The following is a 26558-nucleotide window of genomic DNA, read 5'->3' on the forward strand; positions in this document are numbered from 1 at the left end:
GGCCACAACTGTGGCATGTGGAAGTTCCAGGGCCAGGGACTGAACCCACACCACAGCAGCAACCCAAGCCCTTGCAGTGAAAACACCAGATCCTTAACCAGCTGTGTCACAAGGGAACTCCAAATTTATCTTTTTGAAGCCCTGTATTTGGAAGAATCAACTTATTATTGCAGGAATATAATAATTTTTTTAAAACTGTGTCCTAGGTGAAGGTATGCAGAAATTAACCTAAAAGAAATGGACTTACTGAAATTTTACTGAGAAAATAAATGGATGATTATAGGAGATTAAAATCAGAAAAATACTTTGGGGAGGAAAAAAATCTCCATGTATCCATGGCTATAACATGGCGAAGAAGAGTGGCTGCCAGATATAATGCCTATAAACTAAGTATTATTACCCTTTGGTAAAACAGACACATCTCCCAGCTCCCTCCCCATAACCTCCCACTAGTGTATAAAAGTTTCTAACATATCAATGCAATTCATGATCAACCTACCAGTTACTCAAACATTTAAAATCTAGTAAAAATGCAAACCAGAAGGAAAAAGCCTACCCTGTGCCAAAGTGTCATTTCTGGAAAGTGGCTCCAAATTTCCTGTCTGGATGCATGAGGAAAAATGCTCCTTTAGGTGGAGTGCCTGGGCCAGCCCTGTAGGCGGCTGGGGATGGCCAGGGCAGCGGGAAGTCTGTTGGAAGCTCAGTTCACATCCTTATACCCTAAGGCATTTCAGAAATGCGCACCTCTGTGCCTGGAAACCTCTCTGTAAATGGGGACAAGGGAAATTATACTCCTGGGAAATCATAGCATGGAGGGAATAGCTGAAATCACTCTATTTGGAAGCCCAGCTCTGGAGCCTCTGCCTCAAACTTCCCAGTCCTCCATCCACTCAAAAAAGAAATCATGTATCAAGATGAGCAGTTCCCTGAATCAAGAGCAAAGTTGGCACATGGGTCCAAATATTCAAGACAGAATTATGTTCACAAAAACAGAAAGGCTTGTGGCTACATAAGTAAGGCTCAAGACAGTCATTGAGCCTGAGAATTTACATAAATGATATTCATCAACTTCATAGACATGAATGATGAAAATACAACCTCTAAAGGTGACAATTTATGGCAGGCATCACTATTGCGTCAATAATAAAAATATATTGAGAGCCTACCACTTGCCATATGTTAGGCATGACATAAGCCAAAACTACAACCATAAATAAAAAATCCCTGCCTTAAGGGCTTTATGGGAAATCTCTGTACCTTCCTCTTAATTTTGCTGTGAACCTAACGGTGCTCTAAAATAATAAAGTGTTGGGTTTTTTTTTAAATCACCACCTTCATGGTGTTTCCATTCTAGTGTGGGGAGACAAACGATAAATAAATAAAAATCAAAAAGTATAATTTCGGGTAGTGATACATGGAAGCAAAATCAAACTGTTAAGAGAATAAAGAACAACAGTGATGGAGGTGACATTTGAATTATTCACTTAATAGTAGGCTTGGGTTTGCAAGTCAAACACTCAGCAATGAATCACTCAACAAACATCGATCGCCCACTTCTTTGGCCTTGTAGGGCAAAAAAAAATCAATAAGCCAGGGTTTCTGCTGTCAGGGCACTTATGTCTTAGTAAGGTAGGGTAGATGCTCAGGAGCACACAAGCCGGTGTGGTGGTGTGGTTTTATTTTTTGTTTCAGGGGCTTTGTCGTTGTCGTTAGCAACTAAACCCACCATGGTCCCAGTTCCTTGCCTACTTCTCAGCCTGGGCACGATTCTGTCCTTAGGTCCTGAACCACGGGATTGCGTGGACAGTGGTCCTCTCTGCAGTAAACATATTTTACTACTCCATAGAGTAGAGTAGAGAAGATTTCAGCAGAGAAACTTTTCTGATAAATCCAAAATCTACCAGAGCAAATTGTTTGAACCAACTTTTAAATAGAAGTCTTCGGAGCAACATTTTATTTTTTTATTTTTATTTTTATGTTTTTAATGGCCACATCCACAGCATGTGGAAGTTCCCAGGCCAGAGAACAAACCTGTGGTACAGCACTGACAATACTGGATCCTTAACCCGTTGAGCCACCAGGGAACTCCCAGAGAAACATTTTAAAACTGTTGGAAGTTTTATGATGAAATGCATTTGAGGGATTTACAGAATTATAAAAAGAGAGGGAGGTGGGTGAGGGTACAAAGGAAACAGGATAAGCCATAGACTGAAATGGGGTAATGGGTTCAAGGGGCATTCATTACACTATTCTGTCTACTCCTATATTTATCACACATTTTCCATCATAAAAATGTAGGGTTTTTTTTTTTTTTGGTAGTTTTATGTGATGAAGCCTAGGATCTATAGATTCACATGGATGCCATTTGAAAACCATTTTCATACAGAAATCTGGGGTTCATAGCTATTTTTAAATCTGCTTATGGAGTTCCCATCGTGGCATAGCAGAAACGAATCCAACTAGGAACCATGAGGTTGCGGGTTCGATCCCTTATCTCTCTCAGTGGGTTAAGGATCCCATGTTGTCGTGAGCTGTGGTGTAGGTCACAGACGAGGCTCGGATCTAGCATTGCTGTGGCTCTGGCGTAGGCTGGCAGCATCAGCTCTGATTAGACCCCTAGCCTGGGAACCTCCACATGCCGCCAGTGCAGCCTTATAAAGACAAAAGACAAAAAAAAAATCTGCTTATTAAACTAGTGATTATTTTTTACAGTAGAGTATCTATGTAGATTGATCCGTAAATATGATGTGATTATGAAAAAAAACCCTTCAATTTAGCATCTAAACTGCTTTACTATATTAATGAATGGCTATTAGAAAAAAAAATTGTTTTCACCTAGTTGATGAACAACACTGAGTTCCTACTAGGAGCCTGACTCGGCATTTTCTCATGTTATCTCCCTGATGAGGTTATGAGAGTATTTTTCCATTTTATAGATAAGGAAACTAAGTCTCAGAGGTGAGTCTCCTGCTCAAGGTCACAACAGCAGATTAAAGGTCAAGGCTCTTTCCATTCTCCAGTTCTTACTTAAAACCAAATTCTGGTAAGGGAAAGACAAAGAGAAGGTAGAACAATTTTTCCAGTGTTGAAAACTCCTCCAGGCATTCTCTTCTTCCTGACATCTGCTGACTACTTCCTGCTCTTGACGCTTATAGGCCAATCTGATATGCAGAATACTACCACTTTGGAGGGGGTGGGGGAGTGGAGAAAAATTGATAAAGCAGGGCAAACAGTTCTTTTTTTACTCCCTGAAAATCAAAAGTATTTTGAAAATTAAACATTTAAAAGATGTTTTCAAACCGTTAAAACTTTAAAATTTAAGTAGCTACCTCAGAAGTACTGAAATTACCAAATGGAATTTCCTTGGAATCAAATATCATTATTAATTTCCTATGTGCTTACAAATTATGAGAAATAAAATATTTTCCAAAATAGGACTCGTATCATTCAGTAGTAAATAAAAGCCTATTAGTGAACAAATGGCCTAAAAATTTATGTCTTTCAGTTCTTTCCAAGGATCTAAAAGAAAGCTCAAAATTGGGGTATTAAGCAAAATAAAGTCCTAATTTGGGTATATTCTCCATTTAAAAAGAAATTTTGTTTTTTTGGTCTTTTCAGGGCCACACGCACAGCATATGGAGGTTCCCAGGCTAGGGGTCTAAAGGGAGCTGTAACCACTGGCCTACGCCACAGCCACAGCAACGCCAGATTCAAGCTGTGCCTGTGACCTACACCACAGCTCACAGAAGTGCAGGATCCTCAACCCACTGAGCAAGGCCAGGGATAGAACCTGCCACTTCATGGGGTTCCTAGTCAGATTCGTTTCCGCTGCGCCACAACAGGAACGCCTCCATTTTAAAAATTTTGAACCAATACATAGATGTGTTGTATTGTAACCTAATGATTTGTGTATAATCAAGTATTTATGAAAATATTTCAGCAAAAAAAATTTATTTATAGGCAGTTACTCAAAACAGAAATGGAAGGCTAAGTTAAACAGAAAGTTACAGCGAAAGGATCAGGAAATCTGAAATCACAAGAAGTGAGTTACAAGCCTGGCTTTGGTACTTAAGACCTTATAAAAGCATGCAAATTTGTTGGAGGGAAAGAGAAGACAGAATAGCAAGAGCAGAAAAAAAGGAAATTTAGTAAAATTGGGAGATTGGAGGTAAAATTTCATAACTAGATTTAAAAATCATGTGTGGGAACACAATAGAGTGATTCACAAAGTAGATGTATTTGTGTATGTGTGTGTGTGTGTGTCGTCTTTAACCTGTCCAACATGTTGAACTGGTCATAATTTTTTAAACTTTAAATTAAGATCTTCTAAATCTCCTGAGAATTTAGTGTCTAGAGACTAGTAAGTTGCATCTCAGATAAAGAGGAGGAGCAAATGTCAGAGCCATGATTTCACAGAGCTGCCATAAATAAGTGACCCCATCCCATTGGATGACTGAAAATACAGCACATTAATTTTCCTAAATTCAATCTGAAAAATGGCTAAATGTCACTCACTCTTGATGCCAACAGTCTGTTTTGCCTAATGCCTGGAAAATAAAAGTTCTATCATAGTTTAAAATGTTTCCCTTAAAAAGTAATCTACCAGTATGTAAAAATACCTGAGGGCTGTTCATAGGACTAGTTTAAGTAGAGTTGGAATAAAATGGGAATCAATTCACTTAAGGCCAACTTGCACTACTAGACCTGTACTTCCTTCCCATATAATAAACATACTATGCAATTATGAACCTGGGAACAAAGTTCCTCTAGTTGGAAGAAATATGTCTGCAAATCTCAAATGAGATAAGCAATTGAGCATTAACTACAAAAGCAATAAGTGCTACAGGACCAAACATCAATCTTTGAAAGAAGCCCTCGTGGTTGGGGACAAAGTGAACAAAGGCAGAATCCTTTATCTCTAGAAACTACTTGTAGATGGAACTGCATGTGTGCACTGTTGCAGGGTGGAGACCATGTACTATTTATCATATTATGCCTAGCGCTTAGCAGAGGGCCTGGCACAAAATAAGCACTCAATAAATGTTTGGGGGAATGAAAGAATTCTGCAACTGTAGTTCTACAATGTTTTTCCCAACTTTTGAAAATGTGGCCCCATGGTAAGAAACGTAATTTACACCAACTCCTGGTATACACACACACACAACACAAAAGTTAAGCAGCACTTTTTTTTTTTTTTTTTTTAATGGCTGCACCTGCAGCATACAGAAGTTCCCAGGCTAGGGGTCAAATCAGAGCTGCAGCTGCCAGCCACAGCCACAGCCACAGCAACTCGGGAAACTACACTGCACCTCCTGGAAACGTCAGATCCGTAACCCACTGATAAAGGCCAAGGATCAAACCCAAGTCGTCATGGATACTAGGCGGGTTTGTTATTGCTGAGCCATAACGGAAACCCAAAAAGCAGCACTTTCTTTAATCTGGAGGTACATTCTGATAATTTCTGTTCTCTTCTCTTCTGTATATTATTTGACCTATAAAAAATATTTGGTTATGACATACTAAATTGATTTCATAATCCACTAATGGATCAAGACCAGTAACTTAAAAAAGAGATTTATACCATTTCTATTTCTTTAAAAAAATTTTTTTTTCTTCTTTTTAGGGCTGCACCTGTGGCATGTGGAAGTTCCCAAGCTAGGGATCAAATCAGAGCTGCAGCTGCCATCCTATGCCACAGCCATAGCAACACCAGATCCTTTAACCCACTGATTGAGGCCAGGGATCTTCATGGATACTAGTTGGGTTCTCAACGTGCTGAGCCACGATGAGAAATCCTGTTTCTATTTCTTAACTTCTTACATTTATAGACTTCACTGACTATATAGATCACTTTGTAAAATCACACTTTTTTTTTAATCTGGAAGGAAGTTAGAAACTCTTCAGATCAATTCTAAAATGTCGCACAAATTATGAGTTCCCTATGTTGGGATTCCTTTTAGTCAGTATTGTTGAATTATGGATATTTCCCCACCAAAAGCAAACTGGCCCCACCTCACACCATACACAAAATTTAACTCAAAATGGATCATAAGCCTAAATGTAACAGCTGAAAGATTATTTAACACCTATAAATCTGTGGTTACCAGGGGTGGGAGGAGGGGGAAGTGAAGGAGGGTGTTCAAAAGGTACAAACTTTCAGTTATAAAAGAACTTACTACTAGAGATGATGGATGTTCACTAAAGTTATTGTGATAATCATTCCATGGTGTATGGAAGTCAAATCATTATGCCGTACACCTTAAAATTACGCAGGCCCCTATGTCAAATATATCTCAATAAAGTGGAAGAAAAAATAATTTAACACTAGAGATACAATATACAACATGATGACTATGGTTAATGCTGCTATATGATATATAGGAAAGTCATTAAGAGATTAAAGCCTAAGAGTTCTTATCACGAGGAGAATTTTTTTTTTATTTTTATGGTATCTATATGAGGTGATGGTTGTTAACTAAACCAAGTGTGGTAACTGTTTCACCATATATGTAAATCGAGCCGTCATACTCTACACTTTAAACTGATACTGTGATATATGCCAAATATTTCTCAATGAAACTGGGGAAAAAAACGCTGTCAATAAACTAAAAGTCACTGAATTGTACATTTAAAATATATAGTATTTAAATTTTAGATTTTGTAAGCTACATTTCGAGAAAGCTATTAAAAAAAAAAAAGCAGATTGGGATTCTGGATTGATCAAGAAGTAGGATGCCTGTAGCACTCCTATGCCTGAGTGTAGAAGGCTGAGCCTGCCTACCTAAATGGCAGGCAAAGAAATGCAGGTTTTCAGTGATCAGTACAATTCTTTAAAGTCTCTGTAGAGCTATGGCTCTTAACTTCCTGCTTTAGGAGACAGGTGGAGTACATGAATCTATTGAATTAAGCCCTGAATCTTCTCCCAGGTGGTAACCATCCTCATAAACTTTTACTTCAAACTACAAGGGCTCTCTGCACTAGAGAAAGAACTCGATATCCCCCAAGAAATTAAGACGCGAAAGGACTGGAAAGCATTCTGGGCAAGTAATTGGTAATCTTGTAATCAGATTTCGTTCATCTTTGCCGCCCCAAGGACCAGAACAGGATGTTCACTAAATGAGACTGGAAAAAGGCAAGGAAAGTAAGGCCTCAAGTCCAGAAGACCAGAGGCTTTCTGGTTGGGCATCTATCAATTCCCTTTGGACAGATCACGATAAAGCGAGGGGGGGTGGGCAGGAAGCAAACCCGCCCACTGTCCACCCGGTTCATGCAGGAGGCAGCGCGCCCCAAACTGCTGCTCAAACTCCGAAACTTGAGATTCCCACGCCCTATGTGTCCGGGTCCCTCAGCCTAAGAAACACTGCTTAAGACTTAAAAATTCTACCAGTGAGTTTAAGGAATAGTTTAAATTTTTACAACTAAAACGTTGTCACTTTAAGTGACTAATGAATACCAGTGGGAAGTAGAAATGAGAAAGGGGGAGCGCTGAAAATGTGCGCTGCCGTTGAGTATGGAGTTAAAACCAGGTGATCCTAAAGACTCTTTCATTTCTTTCTTCCTTTCTTTTAAAGAATGTCATTGAAAAGAGCTTGGGGGAAAAAAAAACCCGCAGACCACCGCACGAAGGCGAAACCTGCGGGCCTGGAGTGAGAGAGTGGGTCTGGAGTCCCACACTTGGGCTCTCCCCGACGTGACCGTGGGCATCTTTCTGGGCTCTGGCGGGTCCCTGCTCAGTAAATGGGACCATTTCTGGGTCGCCTCCCAGCGGCGGTTGTGAGGAACAGGCAACGCCGGGCGCAGAGTAGGCGCGCCACAGAAAGTCGGCACGGCGGGCAGGGGCCCTACTGTGCGCAGGGCGGCGGAGCCAGTTCGTTCCCCGCCCCCTGCCCCGCGCCCGCGCCCCCGCCCCCGGTCGGCCCGGCGCGGCCCCTGCAGGCGGGGCCCAACGCACAGGGAGCCCGCGCGGGAGCCGCCGCCTGGGGCGCTCGGGTCGGCCGCTCGGACACCGGAGCTGGACGCCAGGCCACCACCGCAGGTCAGAGTCGGGCCGTCCGCGGCGCTCGGGGAGGGGGGTGGGGTGCGGGGCGAGGGGCGCGCTGAGTGGTCCGGGGCCTCGGAGGGTCGGGCGCTCGGGAGGGCCGGGCGGAGGGACCGGGGCGGAGGCGCGCTCAGAGGGGTGGGGTCCGACTGGGACGCGGGCTGAGTGGCCGGGGGCGGAGGGGTCGGGGTCCGAGGGCACAGGGGCTGACAGGTCCCGGCCGAGCGTCACGCCCTGAGGAGAAGTCCTGGCGTGGAGCGAGCACCCGGGGCGGCGGCGAACACGGGCTGCGCGCGGTGGATAGCTGCGGACCGCACCGGGTACGCCAGTCCGTGCGTCCCGCGCGGTTCGTCTCCTCAGCGCGCGCCTGCCCCGCTGTCCAGAAGGACTGGGGTCCCCGCGCCCCGGCCAGGATGCGCTGGTGTTTGGGAGCTGCTCGCTGGAACTTCGGGCTCGGGAGCGGGATCCCGTGCGGGATCGTCCTGCAGCCGCGGAGTCAGGCTCGGTCAGCAGCACCCAGGCGGTGACCCCCCCATCTGTGGAGTCTTCATGACCACTAAGCTGGGAGTGCACTTTGGGTCACCCAGTCCCGTTGCCCTTAAGCACCGTGCTGGCCCTGAGCCGAGTGGAGGGGCCGGGGATGTGGGCTGGCTTTCCGGGTGGCAGGGGATGGAGAACGCGGTGGTGCCCTCCCACCCTGAGGTGGTTGGGAGGGTGGCACGATGGTGCTGTGGCCCCTACACGTGCCAGGCTCGACCCCTGCTCTCTGAAGCCTAACTGGGGTAGGTAGAGGTGGGGCAGCTCAACAGAAATCACAGGTCCCTCTGTGTAGGGGGTGGAAAGTGGGTGTGTATTTGTGGTACTTTTTTCCTCGGTATTTGGGGAGGAGCCTAAGGTAAGGAGGCAGAAACTGGGAGTAACCTATCTGCTGCTTTTATATAAGGTCAGTAGTTAGGTAAAGAAGGGGCCTTTACCTCTGCTGGTAATCAGAAGGCTGCGTTTCTAAATTCTTCTAAACTCCCGTTGCTTAGGTGAGTTGGCTGCCGTAATTGTGCTTTGTTGAAATGTTTTGGTGATGTGTCCAGGATTTGCAAGATAATGATTATGATGATCATGATGGTGATATTCTATGGTCAGTATTTTGTTGTGTTCTTGTTTTACCTTGAGAATCTAATTCATTTGGGTCTGAGAATGATTGTTGGGAAATTAGTCTAAATTATTTTAGGAGAAATAAAAAATGAAAAACAGTAGTCTGTCATGAAGAAGCTAAAGTTTTTCTTCCTTTCCTTTCAAGACTGGGGACAAAATAAAAATTTGTGTAAATTATCTCCTGAAAGTAAAACCAGACGGGGTGATTAACTGGGTTGTATGAAACCTGTTGCTGGAGAAATGCAATTTTGAAGTACATTATTTTCATGTCAACTGTTTTTATCATTCATGAAGCAAATTGTAACTGGAGTTATTGAGAAAGCAATGACTGATACCCTTTAGGAGAACCTGAGCAGATCTTGGACAGATCCCAGGTATTCTGTATTGGTCTTCCTATCCATAGCTAAGTCATCAGTGGACTAAAAGCAGGACCTCCTGATGTTCTAGGTGATTGAGAAAACCTTTCTGGAATACAAACTGACATAGACACTCACTGTGGGTTCTCAAAGAAATACCTTCTACTCCTATGAACGTTCTAGAGAAAACACTCTTAGATGTTACCAGTTAGCTTTCAGAGTGGTAGTTCAAAAGATCCTGTTCAAGTTTTAAAAGTTTTTTTGTGTTGTCTGTTTTAAATCAGATTCACTCTGAAGTTAGTAGGGTTCCGTAGTATCCTTTTATATACAAAATTTTAAAATGAATGTTGTTAGCCAAAAGAAGTTTTTTACAAAACCATCCATTTTGGTCTTCCTGTGTACTTCTCATAATTCTCCTTTATTTAAATTATGATATTTGATACTTCACGTGCTGATAATTATAAATTTGAAGATCTTAAGACGCAACTAGTGACTGAGCGCTCAATCTTCCGAAAACCACTGGAAGGAAAAAGAACCGGTGATTTGATTTTTAAATCAAAACTTTTTCATATTTAAATGTTTGTTGCTTGCTTTATGATTACTATAAAAGCATGGCATTAGTGAAGTGTATAGGTTTGGAGAATTCCAGGCTAAGTTTTTTGGGGACTGTTTTTTTCTTTCTTTTAAATTTAAAAGAATATAATTTCTTTTTAAAATTAAAACTAAAAAGCCCACCAGCATAACATTCTTTATTAAACTTAAAATACTTTGAATATATTTTTACAATGGGCATTTTTAGTAATTTAATATATTATTTACTTTGAGGGAACTGGTTTCCTTAATGTTCATTTCTTTGCCTATTTTTCAGAAGTACGATTTAAAAACTGATAAATTGTACTTTAAAAAATCACCATATTAATTCCCAAATCCCTATGACATTAAAATTGTATTATCCCTGTGTTATTACAATTTATATAGGAAAAAAAGTGTGACTATAGGAATATGCATTAGAAATACATTACAGATCACAGCTAATTGCTCTTAATTAATAAGGTATATGACTATCAACAAATGCTTATTTTCTCTCTCCTATAATTCTCTGAAAATAAGAATGTTTGCCACTAACCTTAATTATCAAGATAATTATGCATGCGAAAGCTGTGTGTATTCATGGAAACATACGCAAGTGTTAATAATACACTTCATTTAGTTTTCAAATTATGAAATGGTTGTTAATAACAGGAGACTTTCATGAATTAGGAAAAGAATATTAATATAATACTTTACAAATCTTTTATATATCCTGGTCTGTTACTTTTGCTTCTTTCATAGGATCTATATATGCCCAGTAGGTAGGACAGAAAATGTTGGTTATTCTAATTTGCGGGTCTTCTGATGAATTCACTGTCACTTGAAATTGGAGATATAATAATGTCATAAAGTGTAGCAAGAGTACTGGAAGAAGTTTCTGGTCTCATTGGATTATGCCAAATAAATATTAGCTGTAGAAGATTTTTTTTAAATCACTAATTAAGAAAACTTGATGTATGCCTCCAGTCTACAGGCATAAACATATGCCCTCCCCCCACCTTCAAAATTATTACACTGAATTTCTGACTTGTTTTTCTTATTTTTCCTAGCAGATCTCCACATGGCAGTAGTGGACCCCTTGAACTGTTTCTTTCTTTCTCTCTTAAGGCCTAAAGGCAGCAAAAAGGGGAGCAGTTTTAAAATACTTACAAGGGTCTTTTGAAATGGATCTAATTTGACTCTACAAAAGTACCAGATTTGTAAATAACCACCTTGCAAACATAGGTAGCCCCAGCATATCACACTTCAGTTAGCTTCATAGCTTTCTAGACAGAATTTTTAAATTGAGGATTATTTGCAATATTCCTTGTCTTTCTCATTTGCTATTTGTATATTATCACAATACAGAGGTAGATTTGGGGGAGTTAATATGGCCTATCTTTTGAAGCTTATTTAATAAAAATGTCATGTTTTAATTTTTATTTACCTCAAATACTTAACTAGGTTCTTAGAAGAAAATTGGCTCAAATACCATCGATGATATTTTGGGGAAAACTATTGTCAAGACAATAACTATTACCCATAATAGCCTATACATAAATTATTTTTTGTTTTAAAAAACGGGTTTACATATTCTTACTATTTCTCTTCAACAATCAGTTCACACCTATATTTTAATAACAAATATTTAATTCGCAATGTGAATGTTTACATTTTTAACTGCTTTGATTATTAGCAGGGCAAGTCGCTTATCCTTTCTAATGCTCCATTTCCTCATCAATGAAATGGGGAAAGAATTAGAATTCTGTGTTTTGTGTGTATGCGTGTGTGTGTATGATTTTAAGACTTTATCAGCAAACCTATATATTTCAAATGACAGGACCTTGGCTGAGAATTTAATTGAGCTAACTCCTTACAAGTATTAATAGTTCATCCTAGTACTAATTTTGAGGTTATTGTTAAGAATGAATTGGAGAGAATGCTTGCTATGTGCTGATCGATTTATAAAATGTTTCTGAAATGAAATATTTCCTCATTATTCAGTTTAAAATTGTTATTTCCTAACCTCTGATGTCTTTGGACAAAAGCTGGCCTAAGAATTATTTTGTTTTATTGATAACGTCTTTGTGGGTCTTGTGTAGATACAGCGCGTGTCCTTTTGTATCAGTTTTTATGTTTAATGTGTCTGAAAGGTGCAGGTCGTGCCTTTATTTGATAAGGTTCTATTCTTTACGTATTTTTATAGTGCACCCTGTGAGTACTTCATGTATGTTTGTTTTATAGTGAGGCCTATGATCCTTTAGACCAAAACAGAGTTTGGTATCGCAGCCTAAAAGACTAGTGACTATGCTTGAAAAAATTGTGTCTCTTTCTAACAAAATATAGCCACAAAATAGGCTTTTAGTGGTTTGCAAATATGCCTCCCAGGAACCCACAAATTTACTAGTAGGGACTCATTGGAAAAGCATATAATTAACTGTGCATCATCCAAATAATAAATTTTAAATTCTCCTTATGGATTTTATATGATACATTTTATTGTGAAATGTCTCCTATGCAAGAAAGTAAGGGATTTGGTTCCAGGCCTGAACCTCCGCTCTGTGTTCCAGGAGTGTGCAGACTACAGAGCCCAAGTGGGGACAGAATTATAAGGATAAGGGAGCAGAGGGCAGAGAAAGATGTAGACCAGTGCCTGTAGATGAGTGTTCCATTTCTTTATGGCTTCCCCTTTGCGGATGGGCAGTGGGAAGCAGCCTTAACTTCGCTTCTCTTGATGATATAATGTGGGCTTTCTCAGAGCCTTGCTATACCTTCGGCTGTTCCAGTGACCAGGCCATTCTCCACTTGAAAACCTTTTTTCGGCCAGGGTGCCGAAGTTCTTTTCCCTACTGCGATTTCTTAGATAAAAAGGAAAGAAATGAGGTCATTCAGTTCATGCACCATGAATCATTTAAAACAGAGATTTCAAACCTTATAGTGAAGATTTACCCTGACTCTTGGAATGGTTTAGTTCAGTTTGATTCAGGGTTTTGTTTAGGAAACATTTTTACTGCACTTCATTGATTTTTAGAAAATAAATCCATGACGAGTTTTAACTAGTATTTTAAAAAGCCCTTGAATTTGTGGACTCCTGTAGGAGAATTATACTACGTGGATAAGACTTTTTGAGACACATTTCCTGACCTTCTCTGAAGAGTTCAGATTATCATAAACCCAGGGTGAGAAGTCCTTCAGTTTACCGCAGATAAGGAGAAGGGAGATAGGAGGGAGGGAGAAAAATAGGGGAATACCCTGAGTGGGAGTGTGGCACGTCTGTGTGCGCTCATCTCCCACACACAGCAGGTCGCACGGTAACTGTACCGAGACCTGAATTAAAGGGTTGGCTTCTAAGAATTCACCCTTCCCTTCAGTGACGTCATAGACAGGATAGTTTTAAATTCTAAAGTTGCCCCTGGGAGTTCCGCTGTGACTCTGCAGTAACAGACTCCGACTAGTATCCATGAGGACGTAGGTTTGATCCCTGGCCTCACTGAGTGGGTTAAGGATCCCGTGTTGCCGTGAGCTGCTGTATAGGTCGCAGACGAGGCTTGGCTCTGGCATCGCTGTGGCTGTGGCGTAGGCCATCAGCTGCAGTTCCGATTCGACCTGGGAGCTTCCATGTGCTTCCACGTGGTGTGGCCCTAAAGAGACAGAAAAATTTAAAAGTTGCCCCTTAGCACTGTTCTTTCTTGTCTTGGGCTAAGTTGCTTCAGGAGGGAATCTGGGAAAGTGAATGGAAGGAGGATATTCTTTTCCTGTATGTTTAAGGAATAATTATTCCTTTATAGTGAAGGCAATGGGGAAGCATACCTGTCAGACTACCAGGTGCAATGACAGAGTGCTGGAAAGAACTCCTTAACCTTGACCCCACCCCCGCTGGCCGTCATTCCACCTCCAACACTGTCTGTGTCATTTGAAAGTTTGGAGTCCACTTTCAAAATGCCAGTATTTCCTTCAGGGTTAATTCTTTAAGGCATCGTCAGCAAAAATTTGAGAGATTAGTTTCTGGTTTGCTTGCCCCCTAAAAACAAGACTTATTAAGAATAGTAAACACACTTGCAATTTGAAAGAGGGAATCAGGAAGAGGAAAAATAAAATTAAAGTGTTCATGTCCCCATTTCTGTATAAGCCAACCTTTGTGAAACCAAATACGAAAATAGCCGTTTGAAATAGTAGTGATAGGAAAGGACGTATTCTCCCATATGTGTCTTTATTGTTCTCTTAAATATCCACACAGGTTGTAATTCTTCCTTGAGCCGTCTTTTTTCCTTCAGAGAAAAAAAGTTATTATTCCTAAATGTCAATTATCTAGGAAATCTTATCAAATTTAAGGATAGGAGTTAGTAGTTGGTTCATGTAATCAAATATCTGAATATTACCTCTCACTGTGTCTTTTTATTGTCCTAGTGATGTTAGACAAATTATCCAGTCTCTTAATGAGGTAGTTCTTCCAGACTTTTAAAGTAGCTTTCCAATAAATTGAAATGAGAAGAATCTTTCAATCATGTCATTAAAAAAATATGCCAAAGATGTATAAGCAATGCTTAATACTTTGGCAGGTCCACAGATCATAACATTTTTATGTACTTTATTTTTTGCCAAAAATATTATGGGAAGCCACTATATGTCTGTTAGAAATATAAGCTTAGTAGCCACCTCAAAAGCAAGTTCATTAATTCTGTGAATCAGCTGATAGGTGCTGTTTAACTGTTAAGTATGGGCCACCCTCATGCCTATGACTAAGCATATTGCTTACTTATCATTCACGTTTTCACAGTATTGCTGAAGTCTAAATCTAAATCAGAGAAGCCTCACATCTTAGCTCACGCAATGTTGTTCTTTTCTGTCAGTTGATAATTACTTGGTTTTTGTAAACTAGTTTTTGTGTGCGGAAAAGTACTTGTATCAAATCCTTCTCTTTTCTATATGGTAGATAATGAAAGAGAACAAATATGTGAGTGGTGTATATATAAATGAAGAAGGCACTGTAGCAAATTATTTGCATATGTTAATAAAATCCAGAAGAGTGCAGGAAACACCCAGGGAGTTGCCAATGTAGGATTACTACATGTTTTCCTAAAGCATTTGGAACTAATTAGAAACATCCTGGCTTTATTTAAAAGCAATACAATGTATTTTTAAACTTTATTTTCAATAAGGTCCAAGTTTGTTGACTTTTAGGACTCAGGCAATACAATGTCCACAAAAATATAGATTATAGATTTCTTGAGGCAGATACTGACTGGTTTTATTCATCCTTCTACCTCTAGCATATAGTGTGGTACTTATTAGGTACTTAATACGTGTTTTAAAAAGAATAAAGAATTAATCTAAAGTGTGGTCCTTGGACCAGCAACAGCGGCATCATCCAGGAACTTGGCAGAAGTGCAGATTCTCAGGACCCACCCCAGACCTACTGAATGAGAAATTCTGGAGATGGGCTCCAGCAGTCTGTCTTTTGACAACCCTCCAGGAGACTCTTATGTATACTGTTTGGAGGCCTCACAGTCAGGATTATCCCTGCATCCCATCTGAGAGCCTGGAGCCCAATGGTCAATGCTGTTAGCCTGGATTATTTTTAGTAGGTCTTACTCTTTCTAGAGTTAAGGTCCTTGCCGTATTACCTGATGGTAGAATCTCTTGGGATCATCCTGTAAAATTGCCACTGTCATTTGGCATTTTATTATTAGAGAAGGTCAGTCTTGTCACTAAACTTGTGTTAAGAGAGGCTCACTGACGCCCTTAGTCTGAGCATCACTGGGTCTTCTTACCTTGAAATGGTTACCAGGAATCTTGAGTGTCCAGGTTCAAAGGCTACAACTTCAAAGACTAGACTTTATGAAATCACTGAGATGATCTGGCCCCAGAGGACTCACATTAAACAGACTTACAAAATATGGACTTGTAAACTTCAATTCCAGTGTAATAATAGTAGAAAATATACTATTCCTAGTGATTGTTAATGATGGGGGGTTTTTTTAGTTCTAAAATTCTATGATTCAGAAACTGAAGAAACCTGTCCTCTTATGTAGAGCTGATGTCACTGTAACTTAGTTCAGGCTGCTCAAAAAGCAGTTGGGCCATACCTATATTGCCCACTCTAATGCTTTACCTCCCTACTTTAAAATTTTTTCCAAAGAGATGGAGGATATAAGACTAGCCACATACCCAAAGACTTTCATAAAAACATTGTTATGGGAAGCAGTATTTGGAAATAACTATTTAACATCAGGGGAATGGTTAGGTAAACTATGGTGTAATCACTATGTGGAATGTTATATAATTATCAATGACAACTTAGAATACTATAGCAGATTTGAAAAATATTAAATAAAAAGCATAAAAATGTATGTGCACTATTGAGCACACCTTACATAAACATATGTATATGAAAAGCCTGGAAGGGACTATACAAAATTATGGCAGTTTTTTAAAAAAAAATAATGAGGTTACAGGGGATGTTTTGTTTGTTTTTATGTTTTTCTCTCTTTCCCAAAGTTTAACCAGTAATATAAAATTACTTTTACAATTAAAAGCCTACATTTATTCCTTTTTTTTTAGTATGCCTATGACCCTGATCAGTAAAGCAAAGAGTAAATTAAACATTGAGAACTCTCTAGTTATTTTACTCCTTTAAAGCCATCAAAGATAATGAAGACACTACATGACATTTTCTGCTATATCTGGTTTTATTTTATACTTAATTTTATTGCACATATTGGGCTTCTCTGGACTCTGTTTGATTAGCCTCTATATGGGAGGAAAAAATACCCCATCTCAGTTATAGCTTTTTCATTTTCTCAGCCATATAGAAGGTTTGATTTTGTTGATTTTTTTGGGCCTGTGCTCTATCGATCTTAAGTGTAAACACCAACAAAGAGCTTTTTAACAATAGTTTCTAGAGTTATTCTTTTCAAGCCATCCCCTTTTTCTAAAGTCTTTTTCTAAAAAACGTGTGTATCTGTTAAGGGTTTTTTTTTCCCCCAAATTAAATAATCCTGTGATAGAGTTATTTGTTTTTCAACTCTTGAGGAAACACTGAATTTGTAACTATAAAAAGCTGATGCAGGAGGTTGTGAAGATAAACTTCTACTACAAATGGTCATTATGAGAACTTGGTATATTTGTGATAATTTTTAAAATAACAAGAGCTTTAAAGTAGCAAATGAGTGGAGGTTTCCCAAAGTCTTGTTAGACCACTGAGAGATATAGATATATAGAGACAGATAACAGGCATACATATACACAGTGGTATATATACACAGACAGATATATGCATACTATACATACACACAGAGCAATATCCTTTGACTTAATTAATTTTTTCTTTTTTCTGTTGCATTGTTCTAGAAATCCCAAAGGGAAAATTAGGTAGTTTTGCCTTTGACCCAGATTATAGGTTACATTTTTCTTGTCTTTTTTTGAACTTCTTTTGAAAAATTCATATCATCATGATGTCTTAGGAATAACCACCTTTATTGAGATGAAAGCAAAGTTTTAAAAGCTTTTTAGAATTTTTATTTGTTTGTTTGTTTGTTTTTTGGTTTTTAGGCCCACACCTGCAGCATATGGGAGTTCCCAGGCTATGGGTTCATTCGGAGCTGCAGCTGCTGACTATGCCACAGCCACAGCCACAGCCACACAGGATCCAAGCTGTTCTTCCACCTACACCACAGCTCACATCAACGCCGGATCCTTAACCCACTGATCGAGGCCAGGGATCCTCATGAAAACTAGTTGGGTTTGTTACTGCTGAACCACAGTGGGAACTCCCCATTTTAGAAATTTTACATCAGGGATACTAAGTATTTCTCTTTCCTTTCTCCCTCCTCCATTTCTGCTGATTTAATCCTTAATACAGCCCAAGGCACACCTCAGCTAACAAACTCAGTTTATGGCTTTCAGAATTTGTGAGGAACACAGAATTGGTGACGATACCTCCAGGAACAAATATACTGAGAAGCAGCACCTTTTTAATGAAGGTTTATTTATTTAGCAGAGATTTGCTGAGCTCTTACTTTGTGCCAAGAGCTGTTTTAGAGAAGGAGGATAAAGCAATGAACAAGACAGACCAATTATATTCCTCCTGAAATTCATGATTATTGGTATCTAGATTTAACAGGGTTATTAGTGGGAGAGATGGTGACTAAGAGGAGGCAATTGTCTAATCCTTGTCTTGTGACCAGGCAAGGTGCCTGTCTTTGAGTTGGGTGTGAAGTAGGGGAAAACCTGTGTCCTTGAATATTTTTCCTGTATCTCTTATTATTATATTATTTTAGGTTATATGTATATAGTCTGCATCACATATTATGTATAATGTATTATTTTAATTCTTAGTAAGAAAGTTTATTAGCAAAGGATGTAGGAACGCATTTTTTTGTTAATAAGCTATTAATCATTCTTGAAAATCCAGGTGATGAGGTACCTATTCTCTTTGCAGAAGAGTTATTTATTTTATGTTCTCAAAATGGATATATTTAAGTGGTTGATGATCCAAGTCAATGTAGTTTACAATTTTACAAAAAAAATTTATTTACACCTAACAAAAATATGAAACAAATTTCACTGGGACTATCCCATTAAATTTTTTTACATCTTTTTTTCATGGGAAATAAAGTTAGCTACTTACCCTTAAAAGCATATTTAGAACTTTTACGTATTTGGAATATAATATTTGGGTAAAAGGAGAACCAGATCTTATTTCAAATGACCGTCCTTTAGGCAATTTAAGTATTATAGCTATTTCCAACTTCTTTATTCACAATCCATTTATGTACCATTTCAGTCTGTTTTTAAATTCACAGGAAATATCTTCTTGACCACATAGAAATAAATTCTGAGCAACACGAAAGTTTTGGAAAAAATGATAAGGAAAATAGATTTTGAAAGAATTTGTATGAAGTTAAATTAAATCAGTTTTTCACATATAGACATGAAATACGGGTGCATCTCGATGCAGAGGTGACCAAAACCTTCATATTTTTAAAATATTTTTTAAAATTTGTATTGAAATATAGGTGATTTACAATGTTCTGTTTCAGGTGTACAGCAAAGTGATTATCTAAAATGTTAATTATAGATACATATAGATATGTGTATGTATAACATGTATATTATATATCTAATATATATATGTATATTCTTTTCTTACATTGTCTTCTGTTATAGGTTATTACGAGATGTGGGTATAGTTCTCTATGCTGTATAGAAGGTCTTTTGGGTTACCCATTTCATTTTTTTTTAATTTATTTATTTTTGTCTTTTTTGCCTTTTCTAGGGCTGCCCCTTCAGCATATGGAGGTTCCCAGGCTAGAGGTCTAATCAGAGCTGTAGCCACCGGCCTATACCACAGCCACAGCAACACAGGATCCGAGCCGCGTCTGTGACCTACACCATAGCTCACGGCAACACCGGATCCTGAACCCACCGAGCAAGGCCAGGGATCAAACTCACAACCTCATGGTTCCTAGGCGGATTCGTTAACCATTGAGCCAGGACGGGATCTCCGAGTTACCCATTTTATATATAGTAGTGTGTATATTTTACTCCCAAACTCCTAATTTATTCTTCCCCTTTTCCCCTTTGGTAGTAACCATAAGTTTGTTTTCTGTGTTTGTGAGTCTGTTTCTGCAAAACCTTCAAATTTTGCAAATTCCACCACAGTTTATTCAAAATCTGTAAACACTTATCCAAATGACCACTTGCTTTTCAGCACTGATTATCGTTATATAGGAAACAAATTCTGCCCACCTGGTGACATAGCCTTGTAGATCTTGAGACAGGTGCTTTTCAGACCGGGTGGGTGAAACCGGCATCTAGCACTAGGCAGGCAAATAACCACACTCAGTACTCACTGAGAAAAAGTTTAAGTGATTGAACACAGCATATTGGCATGCTTGTGTCTTTAGGCCATTCACATGATTCATGCTGACCAGGCCTGCTGGAATGATCTCTGATCCTGACAAAGCACAATACAGACATACAATTATTTTGTTTTTATTATGCACATTAAATTTGGAGTTCCAGCCATGGCTCAGAGGAGACGAATCCCACTAGGAACCATGAGGTTTTGGGTTCGATCCCTGGCCTTGCTCAGTGGGTTAAGGATCCAACATTGCCGTGAGCTGTGGTGTATGTAGGTCACAGACGCGGCTTGGATTCTGTGTTGCTGTGGCTCTGGCGTAGGCCAGCAGCTACAGCTCCGATTAGACCCCTAGCCTGGGAACCTCATGGGCGTGGCCCTGAAAAGACAAAAGACAAAAAAAAAGTGTATGAAATATTTACCCTGGCCACCAGCTGTTGAATTAAAAAAATGCAAATTGATTTTAATCTTAGCTGAAGTAAAACAAAATTAGAAGGTAGATCTAGTCTGAAATGTAATTTAGCACATTCCAGATTCTACATTACACATTGTATTTGCTGATTGTTTGCTGTCATGTCTTATAAGTTTTATGTGGAAGTTCTGTGTACAAACCAAGATTGTGAATTCCTGGAGGGCAGGAATGAATATTGTGGTTCTTCTTATTCTTCTTACATATATGGGTCCTACATACCTTCCCTAATTCACAGCCTACAGTACGGGGCACTGGGCACATCATAAGTACTTTATAAATGCTTTTAAACTTGGCTTGATTTTGAGGACAACTTTTGGGGTTTTTTTCAGTGTGAGATTTTCAGTGCTGCTCTTCTCCACTTATTTAGGGAATTCCCTAATTACTCTCTAAAATGTTTATTTTTATTTTATTTAACATTGCTTGTAATGTGCAACGATATGAATTTCATGCCAAAAGAGATTTCCATTTTACTCTCCTAAAGCAGGCAAAATGGGATATGAAGGGGAAAAAATGTTAATTATAGACTTCAGTATTCTCTGTTGATCTTTTACTTGTTCTGGTCAGACGAACAGGTTTTAAATGGCCTAAGGGTCAGAACACTGTTTTACCTTCTTGTTTGAAGGCTTCCAGTGGCAACTGTAGCAAATTCTGATTAGTACTACAGATGGAGAAAAGTTCATAATAATGTGTGATACAAAATGTTATTTGAACTTATTACTCATGCCTAAAATAAAACTGATTCCCCTTCAAACTTTTTGTCATTTGTTAGATAAAACATGGTAAGTTTTGGCCTATTAATTTGTTTATAATATATAAAATAATTATATGCTCAGCTCTTTCATATATGAATCATAACTATTATCACCATAATTATTTAACAGTTAATCTCCTTTTACAAGGTAGATATGCATTTATGAGCCACTTCAAATCAAAAAAGCCAGACAAAGAAACTGATTTATATATCAAAGCAAAATAATTAGACGAGCCTTTTTTATGTGGCCTTGTGACATCTCTGCACAACCACTTTCCTCAGGAGGCCTTCATCTGTGGATGTAGAACAAAGGTAGAAGTAGCTCAGTGAGAGATCAGCGCAGGGAATTTGCACCCTCTCCACCCTTGGACACCCTGCCATCATCTTCCTGCAGCCACACCTGCTCATCTCCTACCAGGGCAAAGAAGTGTCCTGTACCTGTACCTACAGCAGCGCAAGAGAAGCACAGTGGCGGGAGGTGGGAGCTCAATAGGAGGGGTAAAGAGCTGAAGCTCTCTCTCACTAATGTGCCAGACTTCAGTTTCCCTAACTTACTCCTCGTTCGTGTACAGTCAGACCCAATGAGCTGCATACAGGTTCAGTAGGTTCCAGGCACAAAGGGTGACACCCAAGCTCCTAGAACTAGGAGTTTATAATCTACATGAATCAGAAAGGACTAACATTGAAGCAGCCAGCCAGCAATTAAGAGCAGTCTGTGATTAAGGACTAAAGAAGGCAGGAAACAAATGCTACGACAACTCAGAGAATGGTGAGATCAGTGTGGAGTAGAAGGTAAACCCAGGACAAGCCTGTAGCGGAGTTGGGAGTTGAACTAGAGGGCAAAAATTGAAGGATTGACAGTGTAACTTAAGAAAATTAAACTTTAAGATATACAGGGAAAGAAACAGAAAGGAATCAAAGTATGACTCCATTAATATGAAATATCCAGATGGGCAGATTCAGAGAGATAGAAAGCAGATTAGTGGTTGCCAGGGCATGGGTTGGGGGGGGCGGGGTGCGGGGACAGCTTAATGGGTACAGGATTTCCTTCAGGAGTGATAAAAATGTTTTAGAACTCAGTAGGGGTGATGGTTGCACAGCTTTAAGAGTGTACTAAATATCATTGTACACTCTAAGGTAGTTCATTTATATATATGAACTTAACCTAAAAAAAAAAAAAAAAAAGGTTGGGGTTCAAGATAGCCTAAGAAGTGAGGGAAAGAATTTGCAGTGTGAGAAAACAAAGCCTGGACTAGTAAATAAGCTTGGTTCTGGGGGTCACTTGGCCAAGATCCTCCCATTTGAAGTGGACGGTATGTCAGTGTGAGGAGTGAGAAGTACGATCAGAGACGTAGCTGGTAGGTCAGATGAGAAAGGCCTGGAAGGCAGGCCAAGGAGGGGGAGTGTTGAGATTCCAGGTCATGAGGATAAGAGTGAGATGATTTAATCAAAGATTAATTTGGAGGTAGCATGCAGGGCAAGCAGCTAGGAGGCTATCGCAGAATCTGGATGAAACATGAGGAGGGCCTGTCAGAACACAGAGAGAGAAAAGGAGAGGGACACTGCTCAGCAGGGAGAAGCTTCCAAGGAAGGTCTGTGCCCTGGTGCTGTCCACACTCTCAGCTGCTGACTAGCTCAGGGGAGGCACAGGTTGGAGGATTAGCCTTTAAAAACATTTGTATTGGAAAAAAAACTTATGGTTACCAAAGAGGAATGAGGTGGGAGAGATAAATTAGGAGTTTGGGATTAGCAGATGCAAACTACTCTACATGAAATAGATAAACAGTAAGGTCCTACTATGTAGCACAGGCAACTACATTGAATATCTTGTAATACACCATAATGGAAAAGACTCTGAAAAGAAATATGTGTGTGTGTGTGTATGTGTGTGTGTGTGTGTTTGTACACAGTTCCCTGGTGTTGCAGCACATTAAGGATCTGGCCATGTCACTGCTGTGGTGCGGGTTTGACTCCTGGCCCGGGAACTTCAGCATGCCTTGGGCATGGCCGAAAAATTTTTAAAAAAAGAATATGTGTATAACTGAATCACTTTGCTCTTCACCTGAAACTAACCAACACTGTAAGTCAACTATACTTCAGTAAGAAAAACAAAAAACAGACACTCAATGAAAAAATAAAAAGTTTATGTTGTCATGACATTCAAGCACATGGTTTTGCATTTTATCCTGAGTATCAACAATGGATTGAAAAGATTTAAAAATGCCTTCATCCCAGAGTTTGAGCCACACTGCCCTAAAGGACAGATGGACTGGATTTAGTGACTGGGTCCTGTAGGGCAGTCATCAGCCATTTATGTATTTTTATGGCTCATTTTTATGGCACTTTGATCTGTGCCACGTGTTGGTGCTAGTCCTGAATGAGAGCAGTAAGCAAGGCAGACTGGTCCCTTCCCGAGTTCCTGTGGCATAGACAGTCCTTGTTGAAGGATGATTAGCATTAAAGGGAGGCAGACTTGAGCTCAGTGTAAAGAAAGAATCCGATGGATGACAGCTGTCCAACACTGGGAGAGACTGCCTTGGGAGGAAGTGAGTGCTTTGTCAGCACAGATTTTTCAGGCAGAATCTGAATGACCATCTGCCAAGAAGTCTTTTTTGATAGGAGAAATGAATTAGGGAGCCTATAAAGCCCCTTCCAACTTTAAGGGAACTTTCCTTCTTCTATAACATTAACCTAATAGAACATATTTATTTCTTTTTTTTTAAAAATTAAAGTATAGTTGAGGAGTTCCTGTCGTGGCTCAGTGGTTAACGAATCCAACTAGGAACCATGAGGTTGCAGGTTCGATCCCTGCCCTTGCTCAGTGGGTTAAGGATCTGGCATTGCCTTGAGCTGTGGTGTAAGGTCGCAGACACAGCTCAGATCCCGCGTTGTGGTAGATGTGGTGTAGGCCGGTGGCTACAGCTCTGATTCGACCCCTAGCCTGGGAACCTCCATGTGCCATGGGTGCGGCCCTAGAAAACGCAAAAAAAAAAAAAAAAAAAGAGTTCCTGTTGTGGCGCAATGGAAAAGAATCCGACTAGGAACCGTGAAGTTGCAGGTTCAGTTCCTGGCCTCACTCAGTGGGGTAAGGATCTGGCGATGCCGTGGGCTGTGGTGTAGGTCACAGATGTGGCTCGGATCTGGTGATGTTGTGTTTGTGGTGTAGGCCAGCAGCTGTAGCTCCAATTAGACCCCTAGCCTGGGAACCTCCATATGCCGAGGGTATGGCTCTGAAAAGACAAAAGACCAAAAAAAAAAAAAAATTATAGTTGATTTATGACACCATGCTAGTTTTAGGTGTACAGCCTAGTAATGAAGCATTTTTGCAGGTTATATTCCTATTTCTTTCTTAATTGACTGTGCTGGAGTACCAGTGTATACTGCCATTTTCATCATCACTTGTAATTACAGTTCCCTAAGTTTGAATGCAAATTTGATTTTTAAACATACCTTTGCAGTTAGGTCCACAGTTCTTTTTAAGGAAAGTCCTGTTCTCTCATGCCTTCTCAGCCGTCATTTATTTCTAATTTTAATATTTGTAGTAAGTTCCTCCTCCACGTGATGGTTTTCGCAAGCAACACTAATTTCTGCAGAAGTGTGTTACGTAAATCACAGTCAGGCTGCTGATCCTTAAATCATTTGTTCTCACTCCTGTGATGTAATGCCGTGGTTGAACAAGACCAGGCAGGACTTACGCCTTTTGGGAATGTTCAGATTCCATTTTGATGTGAGTGAAAGTTCAAGTAACTTTTCTATTCAACTTACTTCACTCAGTTATTACAAGCTTCAAGCTGTTATCGTCCACGTTTTAGCAGCTAAAATGATTACAGATTCATGGCATTTGGGAGGATCCGAAGATTTAAACTTCTATATAGGAGTGATAGCCTCACTATATTTGGGGTGGGGTGGGGGATACTGGAATGCTTCTAACTGAATAAGGGACATTATTTTCATAAGGATTGTTTTAGTGCCTGTGGTTACCTGGTGATGAAAAAGGTTTGATCTTAGGAGAAAAAAAAAATAGAAGAGAAAAATTCATTTCATTGCAGGTCTAGTAGAATGTTTTGTTAAAATAGCCCATTTTCATTGTGTGTTATTAAAACAGCTTATACTTTTCATTAAAATCTGGGAAATCTTCTGAATTATGCCTAGAACATTGTGCCTGGCCTATAGTAGGTGCTCAGCAAATATCTATTGAATATCATTCATCACATGTGGGGAGATGGTGGACAAGCATTTCAGGTGGGAAATTGCCGTGAGCAGAGGCACAGAACTAGGGGAAATGGGAGTTCAGAGCAAAGCAGAGTTTTGTGAAGCAGCATCCATATTAGGCAACTAGTGTGAATACTTTTGATTCAATCATTGCAGGGACTTCTTAATTTCTGGATGGTATTTAAAATAACGACAACGACTCTTTCTAATGCCTGTGTCCTCAGTTACCAGCTGAGCTCAAATAGGAAACGTCATTACTTGTGACTCCTCTGGAGCTCCTCCACTCCACCTTCCTCCTCCTGCCTCCCGGTTCCCTCCCTCTGCCCTTCAGTTATCATGCTCTCTTGTTCCACCTTCCCCCCCACCCTTTCCTGGTGTTTCCATATTCTGTCTCTTTTTTCCCTTCCTTTTCTCTCCCTCCGATGACTCTCTTCCTTTCCTGGTTTCCCAGTTCCTATTATCTCTGTCTTTGGTCTTTAACTAGAGTGTTGCAATGAAATGTATTTTTATCTACTAATCAAATGATGAAGTAGGGATTCTTTTTCTTTATTGAGTATAGTTGACATAAAATTGTAAGATATTTAAAATACACATTGCAGTGGTTTGAAATATCTATACATTGTGAACAGCTTCTGTCCCTTTGGGAATTAGCATCCAACACCTCACAAATAGACCTTTTTCCTTTTTGGTGTTAAGTTTTGCTCTCTTAGCAAATTTTGGTTAGATAATATAGCATTATCAACCATAGTTATCATGCCTTACATTAGAAATGTTTTTACTCTGAATGTAATGTAACCAAAATGCTTATACTGCTCTTTCTGAGACAAAATAAAATTGATGGATTTTGATTGATTTTTAAAAGATTAATGAATCAATAATCCTCAAATATGAAGAAAAAGGCTCATTAGACCTTAGTTCATAAGTCCTAGTAAAGCACAGTAGCTTGTTGAAATAGCTCCTAATTGTCTTTAACAACCTTAGATTCTCTTTTTTCCAAATGGTACGTATATCAAATATGTCATAAGATCCTTTAGGATCATCTAATTTTTTATTACATCTTTATTTGCACAATTACACGAGAGCTGGGGTATTTGTTTTGTTCATATTTTATTTTATTTCATTTTATTTTATTTTTTGCTTTTTAGGGC

General features: G+C 39.5%; 1 protein-coding gene across 6 annotated transcripts in view; it reads left to right on the forward strand.

The window, feature by feature from the left end:
* The first annotated feature begins 7892 nt into the window (after positions 1 to 7892).
* The window catches only part of PPARG (peroxisome proliferator activated receptor gamma), a 134204-nt gene continuing 115538 nt past the window's right edge, over positions 7893 to 26558 (forward strand). Inside the window, exon 1 of one of the 6 annotated variants that reach the window (XM_047781081.1) lies at positions 7893 to 8035. Coding sequence is in view for 1 of the 6 variants with exons in the window: in XM_047781101.1 (XP_047637057.1) it covers positions 8679 to 8820 (142 nt within the window). In the remaining 5 variants the exon portion in view is untranslated. Of the gene's footprint in view, positions 8036 to 8645; positions 8821 to 8870; positions 9070 to 26558 lie in introns of those variants that run through there. The other 5 variants (XM_047781119.1, XM_047781101.1, XM_047781128.1 and 2 more) reach the window with 5 other exon arrangements.

This window comes from Phacochoerus africanus, chromosome 1, assembly GCF_016906955.1.
Source record: "Phacochoerus africanus isolate WHEZ1 chromosome 1, ROS_Pafr_v1, whole genome shotgun sequence".
NCBI classification, from domain to species: domain Eukaryota; kingdom Metazoa; phylum Chordata; class Mammalia; order Artiodactyla; family Suidae; genus Phacochoerus; species Phacochoerus africanus.